The 24,706-nt window shown below is 41.3% G+C and overlaps 2 protein-coding genes across 5 annotated transcripts in view; one reads left to right on the top strand and one right to left on the bottom strand.

The window, feature by feature from the left end:
- cd276 (CD276 molecule) overlaps nt 1-16,190 on the bottom strand; it is a 78,071-nt gene extending 61,881 nt beyond the window's left edge. For 2 of the 4 annotated variants that reach the window (XR_007448325.1, XR_007448324.1), the window contains exons 1-2: nt 15,949-16,185; nt 7,898-7,993 (exon numbers count right to left, since the gene is read on the bottom strand). Coding sequence is in view for 2 of the 4 variants with exons in the window: in XM_049566118.1 (XP_049422075.1) it covers nt 7,898-7,943 (46 nt within the window). In the remaining 2 variants the exon portion in view is untranslated. Of the gene's footprint in view, nt 1-7,897; nt 7,994-15,948 lie in introns of all 4 variants that reach the window. The other 2 variants (XM_049566118.1, XM_049566100.1) reach the window with 2 other exon arrangements.
- A 256-nt stretch (nt 16,191-16,446) lies between these two features.
- ubl7b (ubiquitin-like 7b (bone marrow stromal cell-derived)) lies at nt 16,447-23,870 on the top strand. Its single transcript, XM_049566086.1, has 11 exons — nt 16,447-17,062; nt 17,570-17,750; nt 17,921-18,040; nt 18,147-18,232; nt 21,960-22,044; nt 22,146-22,203; nt 22,325-22,458; nt 22,682-22,731; nt 22,828-23,004; nt 23,170-23,283; nt 23,506-23,870. The coding sequence occupies exons 1-11, from the start codon at nt 17,060-17,062 to the stop codon at nt 23,644-23,646; spliced, it is 1,149 nt and encodes a 382-aa protein (XP_049422043.1). The 5' UTR covers nt 16,447-17,059; the 3' UTR covers nt 23,647-23,870.
- Nucleotides 23,871-24,706: the final 836 nt, after the last annotated feature.

Genomic DNA, 24,706 nt, shown 5'->3' with positions numbered 1-24,706 from the left:
GGGTTACATTATGATGTTCAAGTGTTCAAGGTCTATTCAGTGAAAGTGAATATTGGGTGAAGGTAAATTATAACATCCTTGTGATGTGTTCAGATGTGACCATGTAAAATTTGCTTTTTGGTAAACAAATTAAGTTGTCTAAAGGAGAAATGTGTTTATGTTTTCACAGCAATATAAAATGTGTATTAGAAAGGGAATTATGATTTATTACATATATTAAAAAGACCTCTGTAGCAGTTGCTTCTGAAATGTTTTTCATGTGGGAGGTTATATATCAAAGGTTATTTCATAAATGTATAACTGAATTTGTGCTCATTCAAAAATAGTGTATTGAAGGACTGAATGACTTTTAAACAGTTAAATACATGTTTTTAATAATAAGGATTTCTCTGTTTTCCTATCACAATAGTATGGTGGCTGAGAAGGATCAAAGCAAATGCAGAAGCCACAACACAAGTAGGCTACAAAAGTCACAACATGCACAATAATAATAATAATAATCGATATGCTCTTGTTACAAATAGACTGAGTTGATCGTATTTATGTACTCTGTTTCCTACTGTCAGGCTGTTACAAAGCTTGCATTCCAGTAGCATCATGTAATGTAACATGAGCTAATGTTAGTTAATCAGGTGCCCACCAGCAGCCATGGCTGGAGCCATGTCAATCTCATTTGAACAAATGATATCAAAAGCCATGGTGCACTGTAAAGTTAGCAATGTTAGCGTAAACCGAACAGCTATGTTCACTGCATGGAGTAAGGTAGGCTACATTTCAAAGAAGTCATAGACTCTTCAACAAGCACAGTTGAACTGTGACTGTTAACAGGCCCTTTTCATGTCAGACCTTTTACCGTATCATAGCAAGACAACTGTAATAATGCCATCATAATCATGGCTATGTGTCATTTATGTAAGATAATTAAAGGCCACTGGTATCTTGGCAAGGCTAACTGGGACACTGGGACATTAATGGAATGAGCCCTCTCTGTGAGTCTATGGGTGAACACACACAGCATGTTTTATTTATAATAACTTTATCAAGATATCATGTGTTTTTAAATAATTTTTTACAACTTTGAATTATTAATATTTTCACTCAATTAAAATGGCTTAAAAATCAGGTTGGGATGAAATGATGTTACATGTATTTTGCTATATTTTTACTTTCACTAAAAACATTTGTACATTTTTAAAGATGCCTGTCTTATTGTTCTTCTATTAGGGTTCCTGTCAGCTTTATACTGTATACCGCAAAAATCCGACTTAATGAGTTGATACCATGCATGTTGGCTAAGGAAAGTTTAAAAGATACAAAACAAAGATAAAAACAAATGCATAAAAAAATGGCAAAAATCAACCAAATTTAATCTAGACGTATATCTGCCATAAAATGCAATACAGAAGCAAGCAGCTAAAACCTGAATTGACAGACCACAAAATAACTAACCTAAATAACTGTCAATGCAGCCCTAATACTCAATAGTGTAAATAAGACTTTCTAAACAGCAAGTGTTAGCTGGTAACTGGAAAGCTGTCCTCCTCTCACTTTCGTGCTGTCACTCATAAATATGCACTGCATGCAGGCAAATGTATAGCACAGCAGAATGTGCAGAAAGGTATTTACTCACTGAATTTTTTCAACTTCTTATGCTGCAGCCCCAAAAGTGAATCCACAAATGGCTGACTTAGGCATGTGCGAGCACACACTGTTTCAGACAAACACACACATGTACACAGAGCCAGGGATGGTATTCAAGAAGTGGTGCCAAATTATCACATATTTTCTTTCCCATTTCCTACAGTGTAGCATAAATGCACTAACAATTCCAATGGGCACTGAGATTGACAACAATTTAAGTAAGAAAAAAAGTGTGATGAGCTAGGGGGCAACTATTGACTGAGATGAAAATTGTGCAGTTAGCAGGGTTTTGGCAGTAATGTGACTGTTTGGAACATACTGAGGACACAAATGGACAGCAGAGAAGTGGATTATGCTGCAAGACTTTTTTATGGTCATTTGTGGCTGTTTTTCTGCTGTGAAAACTGGTCACATTTGGAAACCATTAACCGACATGAAATCAAACTTTCTACGGCCACGTTTCCAGTCTGCAATACTGAAATAAAAACAATTCAATAAAGAGGACTTAAGAAAAAGTGTGTCTTCCTCACAAGATGAAATCATTCTTTTGATCATCCTTAATTTATATCCATAGACATGAGCCCGGCTAGAGCCACGACATACTCCAGTGGTTGTGAGTTATATCAAACTGTTGATCATTGCAAAAAATCCATCAGCTTATCCCTTCTGGGGAAAAAAATACTCAGCATTTCAAAAAACTAATCATGCTCACGCCAGAAATGATCAGTTCTGTATGAGTGCGAGTCGGATTTTTAAATGATGATTATTTCATTTCTGCTGTCGTTTATTGACTCAACAACTACAGAGGAATGGTTTTGCACAAAACCCTATTGCGTAGAAGCAGTAACAAGCGATAAGACATGTATCACCACGGATTATTAGTCTTCCACTGGGCCACTGGAAAAGGAAACAGGTGAAAGTGCAAGTATTAGTTAGCACTGGCTTTAATTAATAAGCAGCATCAGTAGCATCAGTATCAATAAACTCCAAATAATACCCTGAAGCACACGCACACCATCCCACACGCAATTTCATGCAGAAACAGACACCCACAGGCCAGAGAACGCATTGATATTCCACACCTGTATGACTCCTGACAGCTCCACAGCAACACACTGTCTGAGGAATTGGACACGAGGTACTCTGACACTACAATGGAGACGCTGTTACAAAGCCGCTCTGGAGCAGAGAGGGTCCCCATCAGCATGACCAGCAACAGCCAAATACACAAATACACACGTGTACATAGTGCTAGTACACAGGTGTCAGGGCCCGCGCGCGTGCGCACACACACACACACACACACATACACATTTTCAAGTTAGTAATTCCCGCAGCTATCTGCAAAGATTATTTTAACAATTCACTGACTTCACATGCAATTAATTTATTGATGTCCAGCCCACATACAAACACGCATTTTAATATGCAATCCAGCTCAATAAACAACACTTTACTCCAACTTGACTCAATCCAACACCAGCTACAATCACACAAAGATAGAGACCTCACAGCCTCCACTCAGAACACGTAAAAATGGTTCAAGAGCAGAGCGCTTTGTTAAACACAGTAAGTACACATGTTTAAAGGGTATCCCTAAAACCCTGCTGCAGCCTGTGACATGTGAGAAAGTATTAATATGATTTCACACACAAGGAAAATCTAGCACTAGCACTGGAGGGGGCAATATTGACACAGCAAAGTAAACAGGTGCAATACTAACAGACTGCAATGACATTAGGGTTTAGTCTGGCAAAAACACAAGCAGAAGAAATATGCTTTTACAACACTGCCCCCCTCTGTTGAAGACTGCAACTGCAACTCAACACATTTTCACTGTGGACATTTTGCACCACCTGAACATCAAAGGGTTTTGCTCAAAGGATCTGTGAGCCCTTTCATACCGATTATTCTTATGATATAACCAATCCCTGTAAAAAGTCTGAGGGGAAAGCTAGCTTTTGATTTCACTCTGTCAGGAGCAGATGTAGATGTCCATAATACTCCTATTCGGAAAAAAAAATTAGCATCTGGAAAACATTAAGGGAGCGATGGGAGTGTGTGCATAGTAAGCATGATTTGGTTCAAAATTAGCAATCTGAAAAAGTAGACTGTGTCTCCAGCAGTGGTTTTTTAAATGGCCACTCAGTGAAAGAGGCACAATATGGATAGGATTAAGTGAGACTTCAAGCCTTCTGCGGTGTAAAGGGGTCACTTTCAACATTAAGCTCTGAACATAATCTCTTCCTTTCCCCATTTTTGCTCCAGGAACTCATCATGGAGTGTGAGTGCCCTCACTCAGGGAGAGATACAGGTGATGGCAGATGGGGAAGACAAGGACTCTGACTTGCTTATTTCCAGCGATGTCATAAATCAAGATGGGACTCGCTGTTGTGCTATTTTCTCTTTTTTTGCTCTGTTTCTTGCTCCCTATCTCTGCTCCCTCCGTCTTGCTTTCCTTCATAGATGTATGCCATCTCATATCCCGTCAATAACCTGTTAATGGGCTCCGGCAGTCAGATAATAGTGCCGGCTGAAGAACAGTGGGCAGATAAGGACAAGCTTCTGGCTTACGAGCCTGAGAGACAGAGAGCCTTTGATGAGCAGGAGGCTGGAGATGGATGAGGGAGGGGTCGGGCGGTACACGAGGAAGTGTCGCAAGGTAGCAGGAGGGTCATGGGGTCAGATCTGACTCGAGTGCAGCCATTTTCTCATAATGGCAGGCAACGTACATTATAGCCTTCATTACGGAGGAGCTGGGAAGAGTTGATGAGAAAGACAAAGAGGATTTTTTTCCTGATCCCTCTGATGAGCCAGGTGTTTTCCATCTGCTCGCTTATGAAAAGATTTTTTTTTTAGCTCTTTCACAGGTTCATATCCTTTGCTGAATCATGGTTTCATGCACCAAGGAGTGATGCGAGGTTAAGCAAGGGTCAGTTTGTCGCCAGCTGTGCGTTGTCTCCGTGACAGAGCCCCTGTGGCTGACATCACCACCGTCACGTCACCAAGGCAACACCCTGGAGGTGGGTGTCTCCCTGTGTCAGCTGCTGCGTTGCTTTCTCAGCAAGTCAGTAGCTGTGATGCTTTCCAAGCACAGATCAGCATCCATTCAACCCATTCATCACAGCCCACTAGGCACACAACAGACCCACATATGGCTCCAGGCCCCTCTTCCCCTCCAGAACTGCCATCTCGGCATATTAACCGTATCAATTTTTTAACGATCCCACAAGGCAGCATTTTTAGGACTTGTTGAAATAATCATGAGGTGCTTGTTGGGTAATGCACTCTGTTTCAATGAGCGCACTGTGAGAAAAGAAGAGCTGGGAAACGGTGAGACGAAGGCAAGCCAACAGAGACTGGTCATTATGTATGCATTGCGGCGAAACCAATCTTTGTTGAGCCTGTCCTCGATTGTTTTTAAAAGGATACTTCACTGGACGCAATCAAATTAGCAAGAACATCACTGATATGGGGTAATAACCCTAAATTGAATTTCTGCACAGGCTAAAGTGTCCCCTCTCTGCAGAATCAATTGCTGTGAAGAGAAAAGGAGGACAGGAAGAGGGCATTCATAGTTAGCAGACCTTTAAAAAGTACACCAGAGATGCAGGCATGAGCGGGCTATTTTCACGCTCCGGAGCCCTGCCATAATGTGTGCCTACCGACTACTATGCTAGATGCAAATCTATCCAATTATGCTAATTAATTTGAATTACCTTACAGCTCCCATCACTGAGAGGGAAATCGGGTCAGCTTTCCATTTCTGCAATACAATTCTCTTTCATTGTTTGGGTGCTAAGCGCAGCACACAGCGAGCTCTGGCAGCCTAGTGGCTGTGCTAACTGAACAGAGAGTATGACAACAACAAGCAATTAGCTAGACAGCCTCCTGTTAGCTCTGCCACTGGCTGACACTCCTGTGTGCTGTGCTGGAGTGAGCCAAGGATGTTACTGTACTCGGCTACTGTTGCAGCTCAGTCATTACTGTACATATACATTGACATGTCATGCATTTTGCTGACATTTATAACCACTATTGGTCATAATGAGCGCGGTAAAAATAAAGCTGAGCGACCGGTGGGGTCAAGGGTCAGAGCCAGACTGGGCTGGAGTAGCTGATTTTTCTCGCTCCTGCTTCCTCAATGGTGCATTTAAGTACAAAAACAACAACGCCTTACAGACAAGCGATTCACTGCTGCAGTGACACAACAGCTGTGCAGTGCTGTATGAGTAACATCAGGGAGAGGTTTCACACAGAATGATCCATCATCTGACTACTGAGTCAGGATACAGCTGGGAGCTACAGAGACAATGTTACTGCGTTGGGATGACAGTGTTGTCATGTGCTGTTGTCCTTGTGTTTTACTTCCACAAATACTGCTCTCACGATAGGAAGTGTGTTGGCAGAGACCACAAAGTGTAATCATGTCTACTGATATAGGCACTTGCAGGAGTTATCGCGCAACGACACGGCTGAATACAAGGAAGATTACAGCCAGTAATCCCAGCGAGGGACCTGGAGACCTAGGAGACCCTGAATCATATCGACACAGATGCGCGCACACACAGAGCTAGTCACATAATTACACAAGTCTGTGGGCTTTCTGTTTGGGCGGCCAAAAGAAGCAAAACATGGCTGTTTATAAATCAAAGGCAACCAAAGTGACCTTTAATTAGTTACCCAGATAATTACTGTTGTCCCATACTAGTAAAAAATAGAAAGACTGTGCTTTCATTAGTCAGCCCACAATGTTATCAAGCACACACCACTGCACTCAATATATTAATCAATACAGAATAAAAGTCAGTTTGAATCTGTATTGCTCTGGAGTGCACCTGCATTTCTTTGAAGCTGTTCGCACAGTCAAAGTTTCTAATATTACATAAGCTCTACAAAGCATGCAGTGTTTTTGTATCATCATACATCATTACATGTGCAGACTATAGAATCAAACTAGACTCCAACTAATTCACTTAGTGCTTCAGTTAGCAGAGAGAAACTGAATCGTGTGTGCTACAATAGCCCATTACCCGTGAGTTAAAGAGCTCCATCAGTGCCCGACACCTCCTCCTCCTCTTCCCTCCCGGTGAGAGGAGCGAGTTAGGCAGTGGATGCCACACAGCCAGTAATGAGCAGGCCGCAGGCCCATTTGTGCTGGGAGAGAATAGGTCCCTAATGAACCACTGAAGACACTTAGGTCCACTGAGTCAAGATTGAAATGTGCCACTGATGGCCGATAGGAGGTTGTGTCAACTCAACCAGAGAGCAGAAAAGGCGAAAAATAGCTCTTTTTAAATGATGGTGTTTTGGACGATAAAAGTTCTTTGTGAACTTTGTGGGTTTGCCAAAGTATGCTGAGTCCATTTCTGACATTCGGAAGAAACCTTTCAGAGCTGGATTGCTTGTTCTTCTCCAGGCTATACATTAATATAAAGGAATATCATCCACTATGAGATATTAATTTACATTATGTGTCAGCCACTCACCCACTGGGGAAAAGGGTGGTGTTACAATATATGCACTGTCGATCCCTCTTTTGACATGCCCAATTCTCTTCTTTTATTCACCGCGTCTTGAGACGTTATCGAGCCTACACAGGCTATTTGTCTCTTTTTTATGATGACACAAGTTTTTCTTCGAGCACCATTTCTACTGAAGAAAAACTTTTGAGTGTGTGAGTTATGAATCCTCAGTTGCAACATCAACCACCACCCTGCTTCCCAGTGTTATAAATATAAGAGGATGACTTGCACACCACACTCCCTGAGTCACAGCAGAAAAAAAATGCACTTCTAGCACTTTTCATGGAGGGCCTCACCCTAGCCCCAAGCTCTATTCCTCACCTGTCTGGAAAAGGTCAAAACTATTCTGTTTTACAAGCTGAATTATTAAAAAAAAAAATATATAAAAAACACACTACCATATCATAGAGCTGTAACCCTGTAAAAACTCAACTTAAAAATAAAAAATGTCTTTCTACTCCCTGAGGCAGGACGTCTGTATAAATAAGAATATGTTCTTTGTCAACTTGTCTGGGCGGATGAGCGTTTAAACGGGAAGGGTTTATAACTTTCAAACTATTGGCACATTATTTTTGGGAGTAGCCTCATTTGAACTGTTGTTTTGCCCAGTGAAGCCTTTGAAGGGGAAAGACTAATAGGCCCTGCAGGGCGTATTGTTTAACAGGCAGTGGCATTTCCCACTGCGGTGACTCTAATCTAATGGCCAGGGCATGGACAAGGGCGACACCCACCCATAGCTTGGATGGCCAGCATTGCGGACAGCAGGAGGGACAGCATCGTCTTCCAGGGTGGATTTGAACCGCGGGTCAATCTCTTCAGACACAGCGCTGCGGGGGAAAAAAACACAGACATCTGAGAAGGAGGCAGACTGTAGTAACACAGAACACGACAGGGCGGCAGAATGAAATGATGTGTGGACACGAAGGGTGATTAAGAAGTGACAGAAACAGAGAGGGGTGTCTTCCATGTGGGTGGAGTTTGAGACAATGATAAAGCCAACATTTTTCATGAAGTGCGGGCTATTCGTAAGTCTGGAATTATTTTTCGTGACTCACAAACTCACAGAAATTATGTCTGAAGGTGATTACTTCAGTCTTTTCTCTGGCCTGCTCAGGGCTTGTCTCTTTTATAAAAAAGGAGCTGTGATGACAAATGGGGACTTCCAAAGTTGACGGGAAGCAGCCCAGTCATTCTCTGCTTTCCTGAGGGAAAACACTACTTTAAGAGTGAGCAGAGACAGACAAAACTATCCCCTCCCTGACTACTACCACTCTACCAGGTATTAAATATTTAGGAGATATTATTCTCGCAAAGATTGGTAGAGGTCACTGTATGTGTCTGTATTTTTACTTGTAGTACTTTGTATTTTAGATCCAACTGGAGGTACTTCTTTGTTCATTGATATGAAGTCATTGTTTTACAGTCGCCAACAGCACAACAGTTAACCTAAAAAAGATAATTCACTGTACTGGATTCACAGTATGAATGAATGCAAAACTTTTAAGTAGATTTTAAAGCTCCTCATGACCACATGAACAAATGAGTCTCACACTTCATGTTTCACTGAAGTGAATGAAACCAGAAGCTTTGTGGTTGTAAGACAGAAACAATCAGCAATCTAAATAAACACTGTTGAATACTTTAGGTAACACCTGATTTTAAAACAAAAGAGTTTACATTCTGTAGACTATGGCTATGTTTTCTACATATGTGTCTGAGCATAAATAATACTAAACTCAAGAGACACACTGTGCATGGATGGATGAACAGCACAAAAATAAATAGAGGAAGTAAAAACCAGAGAAAGAAAGAGAGAAGGAGGGGGTTCTTTTATAACACAGGCATACTCAGCATTTTAAATATTCAGAAAACAGGTTATTTCTCATTCTAACCCCACTAAAAATACATCTGGAAAGATTCTATGACCATTTAAGTCATTGGACATCTTCTCCAGATATCGTCACTGTGTTAGAATGTGCGAGACATATCCTTAAGCAAAAAGCATGCGAGCGACAATCCACCAACAGACATAAACCATTTGGTTTCCTGTCAATAACTGCTTTAGCGTGTCATCATGTCTTAGCACAAGAGCACATGGGTCTGCTTTCTTTCTGTTTCTTTATACTCATTTCCCTGTGGCAAGTAATCCATGTCCTCCTGTCTGCGACTTCTCTCAATTCCGCTGTAAATACCCGGGAGGCCTGAGAGTGTGAAAGCTAGATGAGGAATATTATGGTTGCTTTTTTTTTTTGTTGAGTTTTCATCTTTTAAACTATCCTGATGGCAGAAAAATTGGACAATTCTGGTGCAGACTGCATGTTGTTTTCAGACCATTCATTTCAGAGTCCAGCGTCCCTGGGTGAGATTGGGTGTTTATTAGAGGGGTGCTTTGCTCTCAGTCACAGTGTCTTTTTTGATACAACCACTGGGAGTCACCAAATGTTAAATCCCACACATACAAATGGGAAAAATGAAGTAGAGCTAAACATACAGCATCTTTAGGCTGGTGTAGTGGTTGCTCAGTGTTACACACAGGAGTGACTTGTGAACCACATGTCAGCAAGACAAGAGCCAGGTATCTTTGATGGTGGGTCAATCAGATAGCAAAATATCCATTAAATATAAAAATCCACTCCACTTTTTGTTCAAGAATTGTTTTAACAGTCATCCAGAGACTTCAGCAGTTCTATTTTGACCATGTCTACAGTAACATACTGAAATCCTGCCTTTGTGTGAAAATGTATTCTGTCCAAACTAGTGCTTTTGAAACTTTTAAGACATTTCTACATTCTTAAAAAGTGCTACATCCACAGTGAAGCATTAATAACAGTATCTTATCTTCTCCCTCCCTCCCTTTTTTAGTTCAAGACACAGCACAATGGTGCATAACCTCCGCTATTGTCAGAAGTATGGCTGAACGAGTTTTAGTTTGGCAGCACAACGTTCCATTTTCATCCCTATAAATTTTGTGATCATACAAGGCTGTCACTAAGGTGCTTTCAAATTAATTAGTTAATACATTAATAAATTGTTTTTTATATATAATATTTGCAGACCACTTACCATAACTGCTATTATTGTTTAAGATTGTATTTCAGTCAAAAAATGACACCAGTGATTGTTTTGGCACACAGTTTCCAAGAGACTGAAAATTGTGTCCCCTTTTCAATTCATTCTGTCAAGAATCGATTTTTAATTGAATCACATCAGACACCAAAGAATCAGAATCAAATTAAATCACAGGGTTCCCAAAAATTCCAACCTTGATGTGACTTAAACATGTTTTTCTGCCTCTGCTGTTACAGGAACTGCCCATTGGTCCGACATGCCATTGTTCCGACCATATTAAACCCATTGTTCCGACCATAATAAACCCACTGGTCTGAAGTCTGTTCCGAAATCATCATGATGCCCTGTGGTTAAGGTCTGGTTAGGTTTAGGCACAAAAACCACTTGGTTAGGGTCAGGAAAAGATCATGGTGTGGGTTAAAATGAAAAAGAAAGTGACAAACACATAAGCTGTGAGCCTGCTCCGCCTCAAGCCTTTCCCAGCTGACCCAGAGTTGGTTGCGGCACACCATCAAGGCAGAAATACGCCTGCCGGGAGCCGTTCAGCACCGCGGACCGTCGGACTAATGGGATGTCGGACCAATGGGCTGTCGGACCAATGACATGGACCCGCTGTTACAAGTGCATTTAAGACCAATAATAGTGTTAAATGTTGTTGTTTGACAACAGTAACAAAAAATATTAATACAAAAATACCAATATCACCTGTATTAAACATCTAGCAAAGAGATAGCTTACAGTTTTCCATATCCACACTACCATTATTTCATGTATCCACTATTAATATAGTGAAATGTTATGGTTGAGTCACTAAATGTCTACACAAATCTACAATTAAAACTCCACTTTCAACTCCACCAATGAAGTTGTATTTTCAGCTCACTTTGTCAGCAGGCTTGCAGAAAAACTACTGACCCCATTTTCGTGAAGGGTGTAGCATGGGCCAAGGAAGCCTACCCATTAAATTCTTGAGTGGTATTGCATTTGGCCATGCCCAAATAGCCAATTAAAGAAATACAATGACTCCTGGTACAAGAAATCCTCTGGAGCAGCCCGCAAATGTAGGTGCTCAAACTTCACACAGAAATCAGTCAGTATGGAGCACTCATTTGACATGATTGTAATAGTTTTGGGAATATATCCAGACATATCTCGAGGTTGTGCTTATAGATTTGCATATCACAGAAGGACTATCGGCCTTGGTGGAAGTCTCCCTCTAACAAGTTCCCTTTTAGTTTTAATATGTTTTGGACATACAGAAATACAATTGTCTTGGAGAAGGAAGCTGACAGATCTGTTGTGATGTTTTGATACTACAAATGATTTCAGTATTGCCGTCAGCTGTAGCCCTACCTTACGCCAGACTGAAACGTTTTCCATGAGGCTCCATTTATGGTTTCAGCAGAGAGGATGTGGGCAGGAGTGCAGCTTCATCACTAAGTTTCCATAACAGCACACTCACCATTTGCTCTCTGGACTTTCAGAAGGCATTAGCCTGCCAGAGACCAGCTCAAAAGAGACACTTGTAACACTATCTCAAATTCCTAAGATATGTACCCTCAGAGGCAGAAAATATGGGTTTTTCACTGCATTTGAAAATGGAGAAAAGACCAGACACATATCACAGCCATCCTCTCCAAAAGGGCAAGAGTTCTGTAAAAATATCTCTAAGTTCTCTAAAGGATAGCCTGAACTTTAATGTGCCAACACACCAAGCCACAGTCTGACTCTGTCTGTGCTGTCCAGACACCAGGAAGCCATCAAAGGGCTTTATACTGTATGACTCAAGTACTTTACCGACCCCATGCCAGCATGCAAATGCTTTTTTCCTCCTTTCATTTTATGATTTAACTTTAACAATTCAGTTCAATGTCAGAGATCAACATGCTGACCACACTCGCGAGTCACTAAAGAATATAATGACACAATAAACTTCAACTGTAAAAGGTTGTATTTTAAAAACACTATTTTATCCATCACTACATTACACCAATGTATCAAAACTATTGCTGGCTCTTTATTCACATTCCAATACTGTTCATGGAATTAACTAATAATGGTGCTCTCTGAATTGAAGACCATTAAAATGGAAAAGAAATGGTCACTGAAAGACTGCCTGACAGTCTGAATGTCTTGAATTTCCTTTAGTGATTGGTCGGCAGCTTTTGAGCCATAATCACTAGTGTATTTCATTTTGACACTGCGCTAAGGATTATTAAGCTTCCTACTGAGGTCAAAGGAAAGAGAAATGATTCCTGAAGTATCACAGAACATTAAGATTTAGTATTTCACCATGGTCACTGTACCATTGCGGTATTCTTTCGAGAAATCTGTGACAGTGGTTCTCTAACAGTTTGTCTTTTTTCTTTTCTTGAGTCCACTCTTCTCCTGGATGACAAGGCCATTCTTAAACACTATTAATATAATGAATCTGACTGACCTTCTGGGCTCAAATGTCTCATTGGCATATGGCTTGCATCATTGCCAAGCTCCTCAAACCATTGGGAACCACTCAACCCTTGATGATAGGAACATTTCCAACCTGGACGCCACCGTACCCACCGAGGACCGCATCATGGGATGAGCCTTTCAGAATCCATATGGCAGCAGTGGTGTGAATTTAGCAAACCCTTTTAAGGGATGACTGGATTCACTTCGTGCAGGGAAATGTTCTCCATAGTAGTTGAGTTAATTAGTGCATTACATGGTCATATCATACATTAGCTCTTCAAACTGAAGAAAGAGGCGCTCCATAAACTTCAATAAAGCATTGCCAACTTTCTTTGTAAGTACTGAAACTCAAATTTACCGTTCACACTAGGCCATGCATCAGTGTCATACAGCAGTCCAATAATAGGCAAGCAGATGCAGTACTAGACTATATATTTTTATCTCACTGATAATTAGCAACTGAGGAAGTGAGAACTGTTGTGTCTCTCAAGACGAGATAAGTGAATAGGATCAGTGTGCAGTGTGACAGATATTCTAACACCCTACTTTTGTAAAGTCACAGGAGCCGGTTTAATATAACCTTTATCTTATGGCAGCTTGGCATAGTGTAATAATATGGAGCTGAAATAAAACTACGAACTGCCAAACTGTCACATCCATCCCCAGCAACAACAACAAAAAAAGACAGCAGAGCATGTTGCACCATGTCACATAACATCATTATCTCTCCATTTTATCACACATCATTTCCTACCAAGTCAGAGCGTTAAAAACTACATCCTCCTACATTCCAAAGGAAGCTGTACCTGCCAGCAGCGCACAGCTGCACTATCATGTGACAACAACATCATAGGGCCAGGCAACATCCTCACTGCAGCCCAAAATACAGCATCTAGTGGTTCTGAATTTTTTCTGCAGGGAACAAGTCTGGGGAAAATTAGGCATAGTTCAGTGTAGCAGGAATATGTGTTTTTTTCTTTCACTTTTCTATCCTGCTAATTTACTGACCCCTCAGATTTGTCTTGTTACTCCCTTATTGGGTCTTGAGCCTCAGGTTGGGAATCACTGTGACCTAACCTATCCTGATACAGTTCATTTCATCTGTAGAGAGAGCAAGAGAGAGGAAAAAGAATAATAAAACATACATAGGCTATACATTAAAAGTCCAGTGTGTAGGATTTAGAGGAATATATTGGCATAAATGGAATATAATAAAGTAAGTATTGTTTTTTACTGTATTTTCGCCAGAACATAGATGGTGTTGTTTTTTTTACAACACAACATAAGGCCTGTTTCCACCGCAGGAACTTCGGGGTAATTTTTTGGTGCGTGTCTCCACCGCAGGAACCACCCCCGAAGGACAGAGTTCCGGAACTTTTACAGGGGCTAAACAAGTCCCTGCCTCGGGGTAGGTACTCAGAACGGCCCCGAAAGACTCCTGGCTGGGGCGGGATTACTTGGTGCTGATTGGATATACTTAAGGAGGGATGTGACGACAACAGAAAGCAACAAAATATCCGGCATTTTTAAAACTCAGCAGACGAGGGTTAGCTCATTCATACAGCTTCCGCCGCCATGTAAAAAAAAACACACTAAATGGCCCGTGAAAAAAATATTTTTTCTGGCGGATATCTTAGTTACAACATGATTGAGCTAGCAAAGCAGTTTTGTGTTGCTATGTGTGGTATTTATTCAGTTTTGGGAAATCACGATGTCTAGAAAGCATCAGTGGCTGCAGCTGACAGGGACAGCTGACAGCAGCAGCAAAGCTAACGTCAGGACATCATCTGTTAAAAGCCTCCCGTTGTCGGATACCACATGAAACTACTCCAGTTAGCTCAATCATGTTGTAACTAAGACATCTGCTGAAAAAAATATTTTTTTCACAGACCATTTAGTGAGTTATTACAGACACCGCTATCGGCTAACGGCGTCCCTACATCGCCCCGGTCAAAATGGTCATGCAACGATTACGTCACATCCAGAGCCCGTAACTTTACAGGAACCTTCCTTGTACTCCGCTCTCTCAGTGGAGACACGGCCGATGAGAGGGCCGAGCGAGAGGACGTTCCTGTAGTAGTTCCTGCCCCCCAAATAGTACCAGGAACTTCTTCAGTGGAAACGGGCCTATAGGAAGCAGGTCCTTGTCTATGGAGATGACCATGTTGCACTGCCATGTTTCTACAGTAGCCCAGAATAGACAAACTGAACACTGGCTCTAGATAGGGTCATTCGAGTTTTCACTGGCCACTGTAGTTAGCAAGGGCAATGAAAAAAGCCCACTAATTTTTTAATGTGGAAACTCCTTTATTCAGTGTTTTACCTTTTCCATTTGTCTTGGTGAGGAAGAGACCTTCGCCTCAGTCATTTACTGTAAATCTGTATCCTTTATCATATTTTGTATTATACTGCTCTGTAAAGCACTTTGAATTGTATAAGTACAGCTGCTTGCCTTCTGAACATCTGGATTTTAAATTATCAGAAATGAGGTACACAGATTAGCAGGTGCTAGGCTGGCAGGTGAACAGATTTTTTTTAACATGAAACTGCTTTATTCAGTGTTTTTGCCATTTTAAATTACCTGGTTATTTTGTTTTGGAGACATCTCTGTGAATACCTCCTCTGTTTTAGCTGATTGACATATGTTAGCCTCGCTGCTAGGTGCCACAAAATCCTCCAAAACCTTACACACTGGACCTTTAAGTGATTTTTCTTTCTCAGGTAATACAAGTCCATACATAGGACTACATTTGATTGAGGATTTATTAACAAATTTTAGAAAATGGCAGACATATGACCAGTGCAAGCCTGTGAATAAACTGCGTCACTTGCCAGTAAATGAAAACCCATAAGTGTTCCTTTAATGTCCCCATTTTGAGTCATGGAAGTTTGCTGAAGTTTGCTGGTACACAGATTAAATGCACTGATGCAGTGTTGTCTTTTGGTCAAATGGGGGCGCAGTCCATTTCATTCATAGATGTCGCCCGCTCCATCTGTGTAACTGCACACTGTATAACTTAGCAGGCCTCTGTCTTGCTTTAAAACTACAAAAAATAGCAGACATGACATGGAGCCAGTGAATAGTGCCAACTATGTGAACCACTTACCCTACCCTGAGTTCATGGGGTTCTCCTGATCCCCGCCAGCTGTTGCTCGTTAGAGAATAACCCAAGTTTACAGTTATCTTTTTCATTAGCTCACATTAAGATAACCTTTCTGTTAGCTCGAGCTCTGCTTTCAAACACAATTTCTCAGGGCTTACCATGTTAGGAGGGCGAAACTTTGAAAGCACCAACCATCCAGCGGCGGTGACTCTTTTCTGTGAGCAGCAGCACAGCCGATGTTATTTTCCAGAGTAGTTCATTCCCCTCTCAAGAAAGCACTGCTGGAACTGCCGCCGACGCGGTAACAGTTTGTTTTGACGGTGGATAAATCTGTAAGATGTGTTTTCAGGGTGTGTGGGTATAGTCCATTGATTTGGGACGGTTCTCTTCACAGAAACCACTCCTTGCTGCTTTGTCCAGCAGTGATGTCATACCGAGGGGAGAAGGGAGTCTCGAGAGTCCCGACCTTCAGGTTAACCATTTGTGAACACACCGGTGTCTTCCACATGTAATTTACACATACAGTGGAAGTCCTTTTGTTTTAGGACATCCGAAATGACTTTTTATCTTGATACTACATAAGCCGTCTTGATTTATCTTACGGTCCTTAAATGTCTCACTGCGGTTTATGCGTGTTATATGAAGCACAGATTTACCATTCAGACCCTTATACCTAAACATATGCATTTATATAATACTATCTGCGTTGTTTAGCACATCATCGATCAGTTCCATTTACAATTTTCATTTTTTCAATATGAGATGAAACATTACTCTTTTTAAAATTTGGCATCGACCTTCTGACTGTAGGTAACACGTATCCTAGTTTGAAAGCAGAGTTTTTAGTTTGTCTGATCGAATAAGAGAAATGCTGACGATTATTATAAAGTTACTGTCTGGAATCATGTTCGCCCAAGACATTACACAGCTTTGGAAAATCCTGACTATGCAGCAGGAAAATCAATTGGAAACCCGAGGTGTGTGCAGTAAAGGAAAAAGTAGATAACTTCACTTTAAAGAGAAAATAAGCATATATGCGGAGTGTCTGTAATGCTAGGCTCACAGGCTGGTGCGGTGATATACAGTTTTCTCTTTGTCTTGAGGTGTGAGTCGCACGCGACAGAGATAGAGGAGATTTTAGGAGTGCCCGTGGCTAAAAATACAGTGAAGGAGGCAGAGAAGTAAAAGCTCCCTTGTTTGGAAAGGGGAAGTGAACGTAACGCAGACCACGTGACTAAAACCAGGAAGTGAATCGAGTGTCAACAATAAATGGTGAGTGTGCGATTCTTTTACAAATGGTACAGTTGTCGTGGCGATTCAGTTTGACATTTTTTTGGGTTGACATACAGATTGTTCTAGACAAGACACACCACACGAGTGTCTCACATTTAATTTAGCGAATTGGCATGTCTTTTTCTAGCAAAGGCTAAGCAGCTAACCGGGGTTGTGCAGGATTGCTAACTGTCACTGTTCGTATCAAACCCCCCAAATAAAAATATAAAGGTGAAATATAGAGAGTTTGTCCCGAGTCTCTCCTCTAAAAATGATAATTTCATTCGCCTCACGTTTATTTTATGTAGTAACGTTATTTGGTAATGTACAGAGATAGAACTAACATTACTTTCCCCGACTTACTTTCAAATTAAAGCGTAGTGAAATTATAATATGATGTTTAAAGCTAACGTTTAGAAACATCACACTCACGCCAGTAATTACCTATCAATTCTGTAGTTGCTGCCCATGCCATGGTGTTAAGACTGTGTTCTGTTTGTTTAAAAGATAGAGATGACTTCTTCAGACTGGCACCTGTCTCTTAAGCTGGTGGATCAACCCAAATCCATCTTCCACTTCCCAGAAATGATGCCAGGAGATGTCCCACCTGGAGGATACAGAATCGCTACTTTAAAACAACTTGTTGCAGCACAGATCCCAGACTCCATCCCAGACCCTGAGCTAATAGGTTTGTTACAGCTGTATTGACATGATGAATTAGCTTTGAATGAAATGTGTCTGTGTGTTTGTGTGCAGCAGGAAGATTTCACTCCTCTGGTGTGTAATCTGTTTGGTTAATTGTGCTGTCTATGCATGTAATTTGTCTTTACAATGTTCTGTATCCCCGCTCTGTATCAGAGCTGGTCCACTGTGGACGGAAACTTAAGGATGACCTAACTCTGGATGCCTGTGGGATTCAACCTGGATCCACCATACACATCCTCAAAAAGACTTGGCCTGAACCAGAGAGCAGTTCAGGTCCGTCTGTTTGGCATTTAAGTATTGAAATTAATCGTGTTTAAGCTGTACTGTAAGTGAAAGTGAAAGTCTGAATCTGAACATGTGCACGTTTTGTCCTATGTAGAGCCTGTGAACAGAGCAACTGCAGCCAGGGAGTTCAGGGTGTTTCATGCTGCTCTTCACTCTCTCAACTCTGCCTACAGAGACTCAGTGAGTAGAAGACACACACACTGTGGCACACACAGCCCCTTATGACAACCCTTTCCCTCCAATTCTCCAAAGAGTTTAAATTATGTTCCAATTTAATGTACTTAGTTTTAGAAAATTATTGTTGGAAAAAATGGGCATAATGTGTATTAATAACAAATTAACTTATAAAATTAAATTCAAAATGCTTGTTTTTCCATCTACTGCTCATGCTATTTCTCTCTATACAATTTGGACAGTCTTTGATGCAAAATGTCAGGTTTCTGTTACCGCTAAAAAGCAAAGGGTTTAGGTCTTGTGTAAATTAATCATCCTCTGTTGAGAAACATTCAGATCTGACTGCAAAATATATATGGAGTACATCCTGACTGACCTCTTGTGATGAGATTTCACTTCTTTTTTTCTCATGTATTTATATCTGTAGGAAAACTGGGACTGTTGCTTAATACAACATGTCCCATTTGCACTTAAATTGGAGAAGAGAGTACGTGCCATTATAGAGTTCCTCCTCTCTTCAATCCAAACCTTGTTTGAGTTGTCTGACATTGGCAAGTTTGGTAGCTAACTCACATAAAAGAAAAGGTTAAAGGTTAAGTTTGGTATTTTTTTAACCTGGACCCTATTTTCCATTTTTTTTGTGTCTAAAGGACTTATGGTAATAACAACCTTTGAAAGTGATCCAGTACTGAGTGAGAGGGCCTTAGCTGGCTGCAGTGAAACAGGCTGCCATGTGACCACTGGGGCGTGTTTGCGTCAATGTATGCCCATTAAAAGTACTCAATTTCTGTCACTGATGGGCTCAGATTGTTATTCTGAGTGTCTGCTAACTTTGGGGAAGCATCCCTAAAGAGGTAAGCCATTTTTTCTAAGAGGAAGTTCCTCTTTGTTTCACCAGAAACAGCCCTAAAAATCACCATTGCCAGTTCCACCAGACTCCATTTGAATAAACAGTAATTTTAGCTTGTATAGAGCCAGCTTATTTTCACATCAAACAGGGTGAAATAAGGGTTTATTTGAACCAAACCAGAGTTGGTGATTGTTGTGACGTTGGAAAGACAAACCAAGATGGTGTTTGTAACTTGTGTTTTGTTTCTTTTGACTTTGAATGTGTGTATTTTAAGATGATAAAATTACTGTTTATTTAAATAGAGTCTGGTGGGTTTGACAATAGCAATCTTGGGGCTGTTTCTGTTTAAACAAAAAGGATCATACTCTAACAAAAAGGTATATCTCTGAAGGGATCTTTTCCATAAGTCACCAGACACTTGAAATAATAATCTGAACATGTCAGTGACAAAAACAAGCACTTTTAGTGGACATTAACAGTCCCTGTTTGGTTACATTTCAACGTGTTGCACTGCTGCCGGCTGCAGCTGTCTCGCTCAATACTGGACCAATTTAAAAAAAAAAAAAAAAAAAAGTTTCCATTCGTCATTTATACACAAAAACATGGGAAGATAAGGTCCAGGTCGAAAAATCCTGAACTTACTCCTTAATTAGGTTGTCCTTCACTGTGGAATGCAGGAATGCGTCGGGGTGTTTGTTCTGTACTAATTTCTGACACACACATCCTTGACCTGGAAACTATTTGGCTTGTGTGATTGGATTTTTCTCCACAGTCACTTGGGTGCACTCACACCTGTGTTCACAGCTGTTTACCTCTGATTAGATCACCCTCGATGCATTTTACCGTACGTGTGAACAGGACCCTTGGCAGCTACGAACTGGTCAAAGATTATCCTCAACGGGAACAGGTTTAGCTATTATGGGCTGGCAGCTTTCCATAGCATAAACCGGCCAGACAGTTTGAGAATTCCAGCATGTTGACTCGAGTGATAAAGAGAGAGTTCAGATAGGAATGGGTCTATTTTTCTGACATAAACTGGTATGAGCCGCTCACTTGTATTTACACTGATCCATGGATATTTGCACAGATGTGGATGGAGATACTTGTCAGCAGAGGTGTCAACTCGAGTGTTGTGGTCCTGGTTAACAGTGCATTATGCTATTAAAGACTGTTTTGTGATTAAGTTTAGACGCACTTGTTTTAACCAACTTTTTTTTAACAAATACATGTAAATTTGAAAAAGAGTATTCATGATTTTTGTTGATTTAATATAATGATAATAGTAATAATAATGATAATAATACTAACTTTATTTGCAGAGCACTTTTCAAGCTCAAAGCAAAAAGTGATTTCCAAGGTGAAGAAAATACAAAAGTGATACTGATAAAACATAAGCATATACATACGCCTACACCAACATATACACATATACAACATATATACCTGTAAGCATGCATACATAAACACTTGGCTGCAAATACATACACTCCCATACACACAATAGGTCTGTCAACTGTCAGGAAAGGCCAATCCGTAAAAGTAATTTTTGAGACGAGATTTAAAGACGTGAACAGAGTCAGCTGATCTTTAACCTGGACCTCTGGGACAGTTAGAAGACCCAGACCAGCAGACCTGAAGAGCCTGTTTGGGTGATATGGTTTGAGAAGCTCAGTCGTATGCTCCGGTGCCAGATCACTGAGAGCCTTGTATTCATTTTATTTTGATTTTATATACTTTATTAATCCCCCTGAGGGGAAATTCAATTTTTTCGCTCTGTTGTCATTAACACACAGGTCCGAAAGACACACACATGCACAAACAGGACCTATACATGCACAAAGTGGAGAGATGTCAGAGTTGAGTGTGGACTGGTGGCTGGAGAGGTGCAGTGCCCAGGAGGTGAACTGGCACCTCTCCAACCACCAGTCCACAAACAGGCAACCCTCCGGTTCCCAACCCAAGTCTCTATGGACTGAGCTACTGCCGCCTGTGATTAAAAGAGCTTTAAAATGGATTCTAAAAGAGACTGGAAGCCAGTGCAGGGAAGCCAAAATACGTGTGATGTGTGAAGATCGTTTTGTTTTGGTCAAAAGTCTAGCTGCTGAATTTTGAACGATTTGGAGCTGATAGCTCGATTGCTCAGGCAGGTGAACAAGGCATTACAGTAATCAAGGCAGGGGGATGTAAGAGCATGTATGATTTTCTCTGTGTTACTGAGGGACAGAAGTGACCCACATGTAGTGATATTCCTCAGCTGGTAAAAACAAGACTGGAACTACATTCTGTACATCATGACTCTGTTGTTAAAATGACATTACACTTGGTGAAGAGCACATAATGACTTGTTTAGGACTCAAAGTTTACAACTCGGGACAACTTGATTACAACTTGATTGGAACTGCCTGTCTTGACATAACTCAGGACTTGAGTGCAAAGACGTGGGACTTGAGACTTTCAAAACAACTACTTGGTTCCACTTATGCTTGTCAGCAACACATGGGGGCAGTTGAGAAACACAGCACTCAAACTATGTTTTAACCATCCTCAATGGACTACAGCTTATGTTCTGATCTGTCATGCAAGTATATTATTTGCTGAGTGATACAGAAATGATTCTGAAACAAACAGTAGAATCAAACATGGGTGTAGACCAGATTTATGATGTTGTGGATGGTTGAAAACGTTGAGTGAGGGCATGTATTTCCCTGTCCAGAGGGTCTGTAGATAATGGCTGTACTGTATATCAACTTAACCACCAGTGAGAAAGAGATCCCAACTCATCCCAGCTTAGGTCAAATCTTCACTGCACACTAATCATGTAGGGTCAGTAAGTATTGATTTCTGTCTTTCTTGCTGTATTACTGTCTTTTCCCCCACACCTAGGTATATAAAATGCTAACAAATAAAGAGTCTCTGGATCAGATCATCGTGGCCACACCAGGGCTCAGGTCAGACCCAGTCGCCCTCGGTAAGACCTGCTGAGATTTATTAACAATGTAATGTCATCTCATTGTACCATGCAAATATGCAATTGGTAACATTTTCCCCTATGTCCTTCTCTCTGCTCAGGGGTGCTCCAAGACAAAGATCTCTTTGTGCAGTTCACAGACCCTAACATGCTGGATGTGTAAGCGCGGCTTTTTCTTTGTTACTGGCTTTGATGTGATGCATAGTAAGTGAGCGCAGCACAGACACACAAGTGGAAGGTAATTTAAATTCACATCTGTACTTTTCTGTCTGTTTCGCAGATTGATCAGTTCACACCCGGCCCTCGTCAACGCCATCATCCTGGTCCTGCACTCTGTGGCAGGCAGCATGCCCGCTCAGTCCAGTGCCAGCTCGTCTCGTAATGTCTCTGGCAGTTCTTACAGCGATATGCCAGGTGAGCAAGGACGATGGCGTAGTAAAACCAGGAAGAATATATGGCACGCAAGAGAGGATCACAAATAGTGATGAAGGATTGCTGTTGACAAGCTCAAGATATTGAAACAGCTGATTTGGCGCAGACAGTAGTTTAATATTTTGATCAAATCCAAAAATAATTACTGGCAGCATCCACCAGTGTTGTCACTATAAATGTACAAATAATTATTTTTATCTGGCAGGGGGCTTTATGTTTGAAGGCATGTCTGACGACGAGGAAGATTTCCAGTCCGTGAGTCACTCTGCTTCATACTCAACATCAGATAACATGTCCAGGAAAGCCGATGATACATGGGGCTATTTCTGTGTGTGTAAATGTGTGTAACAGGGGAGCCCAGCAGGACCCTCCAACAGGGCAGGAGGCTCAGCAGGAATACGACCGGTGTCTCTGAGCCACAGTGGAGCGACAGGCCCTCGACCAATAACACAGAGCGAGCTGGCAACAGCCTTGGCCCTCGCCAGCACCCCTGACAGCAGTGCGGTCACTCCAACGACTTCAAGCACGGTGAGATGTATTTACATTTGGAAAAACATATTTAGACACATGCATATTGTTTTACTACTTAACTAGTGAACCTATGTAGAATTTACTTGAGATTAAATTATGATAAGATATTTGTGTATTGAAAACATGACCTGACAGAAAACCTGGCTACTGTCTTTGATATAGGCGGACCCCTCCAGTGGCGTAGCCCCGATGCCAGCAGGGACCCCAGTCAGTAACGATCTCTTCAGTCAGGCCCTACAGCAAGCTCTGCAAGCCTCCAACATGTCTGCTTTACAGGTGAGGCTGTAAATTCACAGATTAAATCCCTCATGTTAATCCAATGGAGAAAACATACCTTGAAATACTGAATATTTAAATAGTAACTGGCCTGTTTGTCCTTAGTGGTAGAAAAATCCACGAGTCAGAAGTGAAAATGATTGGCGCATTAGACTGTGGTCTGGACTTGGGTTGGTCTTTGGATAAAATCCTCATTCAGTGAATGTGTTTTTGTTTTGCTAGGGCCGCTGGCAGTCCCAGATGCAGCAGCTCAGGGACATGGGGATCCAGGATGAGGAGCTGATGCTGAGGGCGCTGCAGGCCACAGATGGTGACATACAGGCTGCCCTGGAGCTCATATTTGCTGGAGGCCCAGGACTCTGAGTCAGTACCCCATGGAGGAAGGCGTTTATAGAGGACAGAGAGCAGGAAAAATCTTGACATCCTGCTGCCCAGACATGATATATTCTGGCTTTAGACATACACTATACAGATTTTTTACCCCATTTCAATACTGTATCACATCTGAGCTCCTCAAAGGTCATGATAGCATTTTCTTATTGATGTGAGTGGACTTGTAATAAATTTAAACATGCTTACCTCATCAACTCCTGAGCCGCACTTCCTGTTATTTGATAGGTGGGACTGACTGTAAATGCATTGGTCTAAATTTGCTATTGAACTGAAATGCTGATTTGCAATTATAAGGTCACCTTGTGGCTGCTCAGATTCCGTTTCCCTTGTTTGGTTCATGATGGTACAAACACACAGTGGGATCCAAAAGTCTGAGACCACACACAAAAATCTCTAATATTTTAATGTAAACCTTTAAAAATCAAACATTTAAAATCACCCAAGTTATGACATGTAAAATGGAAAAGAAATATTATTATAAATCCTGCAACATTTGATTTGTTCAATTTAAAGCAAAACTGTGGGACTGACCGATTTAACTCCTTTGTATAAAATATCAGATTTCCTTGAGATGTATCCCTTTCATTGAAGCATAGGTTCAGATCACACTGGATTTGATGTGATCTACTCATGTGAGGCTCGTTCAAGTCACTCAGCTTGCAGCCAGTGTTCACCTGTTATAAATATGGCTGTGCCTCTAGTCTCCAGCAGCTCATTACTCACTGTAGCATTGTGCTAGTGAGAAACATGGCATCAGAACAAAGTGAAAGTGTCAGAAGTCAAATTGTTTTTTTATTCAAAGAGGAGCTTCCTCAGCGTCAAATCATGGCTAGACTAAAGGTCTGTATGAGGGGAGGGCAGTGCATGGAACTCAGACACTTTGCAACAACTACTTGACTGCCTGTGACTCAGGAGGTAGAGTGGATCATCCACAATCCCCAAGACACTGAATCCCAACCTGCTCCTGGTGGCTGTGTCATCGGTTTTATGAGTGAGTGTGAAGTGGCCACCATAGTATGAATGTGTGTGT

Source organism: Epinephelus fuscoguttatus, linkage group LG2, assembly GCF_011397635.1.
Source record: "Epinephelus fuscoguttatus linkage group LG2, E.fuscoguttatus.final_Chr_v1".
In the NCBI taxonomy this organism is placed as follows: domain Eukaryota; kingdom Metazoa; phylum Chordata; class Actinopteri; order Perciformes; family Serranidae; genus Epinephelus; species Epinephelus fuscoguttatus.
The sequence above is the reverse complement of the archived record's forward strand: the minus strand, read 5'-3'. Positions and strand labels throughout refer to the sequence as shown.